The 6,733-nt window shown below is 60.0% G+C and overlaps 1 protein-coding gene across 1 annotated transcript in view; it reads left to right on the plus strand.

The window, feature by feature from the left end:
• Positions 1 to 3,107, plus strand: part of FBF1 (Fas binding factor 1) — a 22,116-nt gene extending 19,009 nt beyond the window's left edge. Inside the window, exons 25-31 of the mRNA XM_007454329.1 lie at positions 336 to 458; positions 665 to 850; positions 1,282 to 1,458; positions 1,538 to 1,675; positions 1,787 to 1,904; positions 2,267 to 2,376; positions 3,024 to 3,107. Of these exons, the coding sequence (XP_007454391.1) occupies positions 336 to 458; positions 665 to 850; positions 1,282 to 1,458; positions 1,538 to 1,675; positions 1,787 to 1,904; positions 2,267 to 2,376; positions 3,024 to 3,107 (936 nt within the window). The remainder of the gene's footprint in view (positions 1 to 335; positions 459 to 664; positions 851 to 1,281; positions 1,459 to 1,537; positions 1,676 to 1,786; positions 1,905 to 2,266; positions 2,377 to 3,023) is intronic.
• Positions 3,108 to 6,733: the final 3,626 nt, after the last annotated feature.

The raw sequence follows: 6,733 nt of genomic DNA on the forward strand, positions 1-6,733 counted from the left end.
TTTCCCTGTTGGATGACGAGAAACAGGCGGGCAGTGCTGTAGTTGGCAATTCAGGGAGCAGGGATATTGCTGTTCTTTGGCCCTTTGGAGCCGCAAGGTGCTTCTCTCAGCAGCGGTTCCCGAGCCATCAGCCTCAGCACAGTTAATCCCAGCGGCTGGGCCCCGGCAGGCCTCAGGCTCCTTCCCATTTTCACCACTCAGGAAAGGATGTGTTTGTGGGAGAAGCCAGAGGAGGGCGATTTGCACGGCTCCCCAGAGCACGTTCCGGCCTGAATGGGGGCAGGCGGAGCATCCAGGGGCTCGAGCCCTCAGCCCTGACCCTGCCCGGCCCACAGGAACGCTGGCGGGTGAACGCCGAGCAGTCCAAGGCCGAGTCCAGGCAGCGCGCTCTGGAGGAGCAGAGGAAGGTGGTGGCCCAGCAGATGGCCGTGGAGCGGGAGGAGATGGAGAGGGCCAGGGTGAGCCCGGCCACAGCGCGTTCAGCTCCGTCCCTGTCACTGCACCCAGGGATGCTCACCTGTGCCCTCACGCCCTCGCCCCAGAGTGCCTGCACCCAGGGATGCTCACCTGTGCCCTCACGCCCTCGCCCCAGAGTGCCTGCACCCAGGGATTCTCACCTGTGCCCTCACGCCCTCGCCCCTGTGCCCTCACGCCCTCGCCCCAGAGTGCCCTGCTGGAGGAGCAGAAGTCCGTCATGCACAAGTGTGGGGAGGAGCGGCGGCGCCTGGCAGCCGAGTGGGCCGAGTTCTATGCACAGCAGAAGCTGAGTAAGGAGCGGGCAGAGCGTGCGGTGGAGCGGGCGCTGCAGGTGGACACCCAGCGGGAGGGCACCCTCGTCAGCCTGGCCAAGGTAAGACCCAGAGCCTCCCCGGACAGCGGGAAGCCCAGGCAGCCCTGCCCCTCTCCCCACCCCGGGGCCTCACGGCTCCTCCGTCAGGACGCAAAGAGCGCAGCGGTAACAGGAGTATAGGAATTAAAACAACAGTCATCGTAATAACTACTTTATCGTGTCATCGCAGGTACTTTCTACACATCTGCTCATATACTCCTCATCACGTTCCCAGGACTTAGATATTCTAGAAATCGGATTCTGAGAAGTTGAGCGCGGGGGCGAGGGGCTGCAGCGGGGCTTGGCCCCAGGTCTCCCACCACCTCCTCCCAGAGTCAGGGCGGAGCCGAGCCACAGCCATGAGGCAGGGCGGCCAGCGGGTCCTCGGAATCCTGAGCAGAGCCCAGTTCAGCTCCGGGGAGGAGGCTGCAGAGAGGCTTTGCTGTCTCCAGGAACAGGCAGAGCTGAAGATCAGGGCAAGCGAGCTCCGGGCCAAAGAGGACCAGCTGGCGGCCGAGAGGGAGGCTCTGGAACAGGAGCGCCGGGAGCTGCGGCTGGAGAAGGAGAGGGTCGGCGCCGCCGCCCAGCGCATCAGGCTGCGCACTGAAGAGGTGGAGAGCATGAGCCAGGTGCCCAGCGGCTCAGCCCCTGGGCGTGGGCAGTGCACCCACCCCGCCAGCCCAGCTGACCCAGGCGGCCTTCCCGCAGGTGGCCTCGCAGAAGTACGAGGAGGGGGAGCGGGCCCTGCGCGAGGCCCGGCAGGTGCAGGCGGAGCAGCAGGCCCGGCTGCAGCTGGTGCAGCGGCAGCAGGAGCAGCTGCGGCAGCAGGAGCGGCACATGCACCAGGCAAGGCTCTTCCTGCCTCCCGCTCCCCCACTCCCAGGGCATCCCTACCCCCACCCCTGCCCCCAGCCTTCTGCCCTCACAGCTGTGTCCTCTCTGGGGGGACGGGGACAGGAGAATCTGAGTCTGGCCCAGCAGCGGCTGCAGCTGGATCGTATCCGACAGGACCTGCCCTCTGGGCCCGTGGGGCTGCTCTCCAGGGCCCAGGGCTCGGCAGCCTCTGGCCTGAGTGGTAAGTGGCTGCAGGAGGGTGGGACATTGGCTCGGCCGGCCCACTGGGCAGGGCAGGGCCAGCAACACCCTGCCTACGCCTCCTGTGTGCTCAGGTTAGGGGCAGCCGGGTTTTAAAGTCATCTTGGGTTTTTTGTTTGTTTGTTTGTTTATTTCTGGCTGCGTTGGGTCATCGTTGCTGTGCTCAGGCTTTCTCTAGTTGTGGCGAGCAGGGGCTACTCTTCGTCGCGGTGCGCGGGCTTCTCATTGCAGTGACTTCTCTTGTTGCGGAGCACGAGCTCTAGGCACGCGGGCTTCGGTAGTTGTGGCTCAGGGACGCTAGAGCGCTGCAGTCTCTGACTCCGTCCTCCTTGGCCTTTACAGCCATCGTGGCTCCCGTCCCCCCGGCTCCTCAGTGCAGCCAGCTGCCAGCCGGCCTGGGGCCCTCGCACCTCTACGCCAAGCTGGTGCTGCTGAAACACACAGCTGAGCAGGTGAGCTTCCCAGAGCAGATGCCGCCCCGGCCCAGGCCCGCCCACTCCCCCTGGACTTAGGGCTCCTCGTGTTCACACTGGGGACAAGCGGCTCAGGCAGAGTCAGGAGGGAGCGCAGCCCGGCCCCGGGGCGGGGCTGAGCCCATGCCCTGGAGGAGAGTGGCAGCGCAGACCTGCTTAGAGGACGCGGCTCGGACACGCCCACCGCTCGCTGGCGGCTCGGACACGCCCACCGCTCGCTGGCGGCTCGGACACGCCCACCGCTCGCTGGCGGAGCGTTTCCTACATGCAGGCTCTGTGCCGTGCCTGATGAGCTTGTACCCTCCCACAGCCCTACCAGGCAGGTCATGTTATTGTCTCCAGTTTACAGACAGGCTTCGAAGGATGAAGTCACGTGTGAACACGTGGCCCCACGGCGGGAGCGCTGGTGTCTCACTCCAGTGCATGTGCTCGTTCCCTGCCCCACCCCAACTGACTCCCAGAGCCAGGCTGAGCTAGGATGCGAGTGAGAGGGGCCCCGAGGGAGGGCTGCTCGGCTGGCACCCAGGGTCCAGCTCACTCTCAGTCCAGCAACCCAGCGTCCCTGTGCACAGAAACAGGGCAGGAGGGAACCAGCGGGTGGCTGCTCACTCAGCTCTGCCTTTCAGGACCGTGACTTCCTGGAGAACGAACAGTTCTTCCTGGAGACCCTGAAGAAAGCCTCCTACAACATGACGTCACATTCAGCCTGAAGGCCCCACTGCCTCCTCAGCAGAGGCCTGACTCTAGAACCGTCCCACTGCCCACTGGCCTCCAGCGCCGAGCAGGGGGGCCAGGGAGAGCCCTGCAACGCCCAGGGCCTGATTACAGCTCTTCCTGTGGACAGGGTGCCAGCGCGTTCTTTCCGACACTCCGGCCCGTGCGGAGGCAGGCAGGGGCCCCCGTGCCTCTCAGACTCCCCAGGAGGCAGCAGCCTCTGGGGACACGCGAGGCTGAGGACATCTCAGCCCCACGACACCGTCAGCGACAGCGTCGGTGCTCCAGCCCCGCAGACGTCCGGCTCAGGGCCCAGCGTCTGACTGGGCTCTGTGGGCCCCTCGGCCCCTCAGCCCATCGGTGGTCTGGGGATCTTTTCGCCTGGGCCTCTTCTGAAGCGGGGTGTCTTCTCGACTCCCTTGCCACAAGGAGTCTGCTGCCCTCCCTGCCTGAGAGGCCAGCAGAGGGAGCACCGGGTCTCCTCCCTGATGGGGATGTAGAGTCAGGCCGCAAATTTTCAAGAGCCTTCTAGCCTCCTGGCCGAGGGCGTGGGAGGTGCTGCAGGGGCAGGAAGGGCGCTGTGCCCGGCAGCTTTTACCTCACAGACTGACCTGCCCTTGGGACTCAGCCAGCCCTTCCTGCTCCCAGGCTGGCGCACAAAGCCCCCGCCTCGTTCCCAGCTGCCGGGGCAGCGGACTCGCCAGCACAGACGCTGGCTTCATCGGCTTCTTCTAATGCACTCCCCAGAAGCAAAGAGGGGGCTGCGGGTGACAGTGTGGTGTGGGGAGGGACAGAAGGCTTTTCTCCGTGCTGTTCACTTGCCACAAAACCCCGGCCAGTGGGAACGAAGATGACAGAGCAAGAGCCCCTGCCTGGGAGGATACAGAGCGCCGAGGACCATGAGGGGCCGCACCCCCGCTGCTGTCCCGGGTGGGGGGCTCCGCCCTTCTCCACGTGTGGGCAGAGGGCCAGGGCCAGCCAGAGGGGTGCCAGGAGAGGGGTGGGAGGATTTGTAGTTGTCTCCTGCAGACCCAAGGACTCAACTAATAAAATCACAATTAACCTCTAGAGCGGCTTCTCTCACCTCCCATCAGAGGGGACCGTCTGGGGAGCAGGAAGGTGGTAGAGGAGAGGGTAGTGCCGAGTGGGGTGTGAGCGGGCACAGGTGCATCTCTGCTCTTTTAGAACAGCTTGCAGAGGGAGCTCATTTATATACAGCCTCTTGGCCGTGAGGCTTGTGGGATCTTAGCTCCCCAACCAGGGATTGAACCCGGGCCCTCAGCAGTGAAAGCTCAGAGTCCTAACCACCGGACCGCCAGGGAATTCCCTAAATTGCAATATTCTTAATGACTGGATTCTTAGAATTTGCCATGGCTCATCAGAGTTTGAACCTATTTCTCGGAAATGTTTGCTCTGCAGGGCTGTTATTTGCTGTAAAACTGGCCAGGGCTGGGACTCTCCAGCCCCACACTCCCCTGACTGGACCGCAAGCAGGAGAAGGGTGTGATTATCACCCCCACTTCGCAGATGAAGGGACTGAGACTCAGAGGTTCAATAACCTGCCAAAGGTGACACAGCAGATAGCAGAACCTGGATTTGAGTTCTGCTTGGACAGATTCCAAAGCCCCAGGCGCTCAGCCACATCACTGCGGGGCTCCTTCTAGAAAAGCGTGCTGCACACGGTGCTCCTGTGCGGTACAAGACCCCCAAGCCGCTGCCTGGGGTGGCGCCCACACAGAGGAGGGGAGCACTCATGTCCCATTAGAAACCACTGAAGCTTGGAATTCAGTCCTCTCAACACACACCTAACGAATTCCCACCTGTGTGAAGGGCCAGAGGTGGGTCTAAGGTTGGGCACAGCCTGGGAGCAGCTGGCATTTAAGCAGTCACCTGACAGATATGTGGGCGATCACAGGCACATGTTGGGGGAGGGTGCACGGAGACCCAACAGGAATGAGTTTAGAATTAGGGGGCAGGTCAACGAGGCTCTGTTTACCTTGTTAAAGTTTGAATTTTTATCTTCAGGGCAATGGGTATTCATTGAAGGGTTTGTTTTTTTTGTTTGTTTGTTTGTTTTTGCAGTACGCGGGCCTCTCACTGTTGTGGCCTCTCCCGTTGCAGAGCACAGGCTCCGGACACGCAGGCTCAGCGGCCATGGCTCACGGGCCCAGCCGCTCCGCGGCATGTGGGATCTTCCCGGACCGGGGCACGAACCCGTGTCCCCTGCATCAACAGGCGGACTCTCAACCACTGCGCCACCAGGGAAGCCCCATTGAAGGGTTTTAAACAGGGTGGAACCATCTGTGTTTTAGAAAAAGTACTGTGGCTTTGGGTGGAGAACAGACCAACCGGAGTGAGGCAAGAGTGGGGGCAGGGAAGCGGGCAGAAGGCTGTCTGCCGTGGTATAGGGGAGACAGGACAGCACGGCACCGGGTGTGGCACTGAGGGACCTGGTGCCTGACATGCAGGCAGGGTCAGGAAGGAACACGTGTCGAGGACGACCCCCAGGTTGCTGTCTTGGGCAAATGGGTGCCCATGGAACAGCCAAGTAGACACGTTCCACGGGCACTTAGTTACGGTGACACGTTACCCAGTGCCTGTAACTGCTCTGGATCCCTGTCACTGGCGTTGAGGTGTGGCAGGTGGCTTACACACCCCTTTTACATTAACGTTCTCCCACGCCACAGGTGGGAGACGGCTGCACACAGGAGTGAGTGTTAACGTATCTCCTGATCTTTCTTTTTCCCTTCAAAATTATAAACAACTCCTCAAGGTCATAACCCAGATGTTCCCTGTAGAAAGAGAAATATTGGTGGAAAGTAATGATGATCAAAGACACTGACTGGGCTAATACATCCAGTTTCAAGAGTTATTCATGTTTATTATTTGCCTCAAGTTGACACCAGTGGGAATTCCCTGCTAGGCCTTTCAAACAGTTAAAATCCCAGCAAGCCCCATTCTTAGAGGGTTCTAGGCCAGCGAGAGAACAGGAATGTTTTTCAAAAGTAAGGAATAATGGACAAATAACAGCCATCTGATTAACTAGCAAGCCCTGTGCCTCTGCCCCGGAGGTCCCATGAGTCTTCATTTCTAGAGGGGCAGGCTGGGGTGGGGGTGGGTTTAGAGGCATGTAGAATAGGATTCAGAAACAAAAGCAGAAGATAAAATAGCAAAGGAGGCCAGATTCAAACACACGCAGGACATTAAGAATATAGGAACCTCTGTGCTCCTCCCAGCCTGAGGCACAGTCCTGGTCTGCTCACAACCTTCAGCTCTGCTCTTCGATCAGCAGAATTTCACAAATTAATAAGCAGTGCCTCCAGGAACTTCCCTGGGGGTCCAGTGGTTAAGACTCCACGCGTCCACTGCAGGGGGTAAGAGTTAGATCCCTGGTTGGGGAACTAAGATCCCACATGCCACGCGGCGCGGCCAAAAAAATAAAATAAGTAACATCTGAATAAAAATGAAAATATTAAAAATAATAAAAATAAGCAATGACTGGGTCTTACGGGCCTTAACATACAGTAGCTGTGCATTGATGGGTGAATTGGCAGTGACAGTGAGTTTAGCTGTTTGGCTGCTGTTTATGAAAACCAAATTCAAGGTGTGGCCACTTCCTGCT

The sequence above is a fragment of the Lipotes vexillifer genome, unplaced genomic scaffold, assembly GCF_000442215.2.
Source record: "Lipotes vexillifer unplaced genomic scaffold, Lipotes_vexillifer_v1.1 scaffold518, whole genome shotgun sequence".
NCBI classification, from domain to species: Eukaryota; Metazoa; Chordata; class Mammalia; order Artiodactyla; family Lipotidae; genus Lipotes; species Lipotes vexillifer.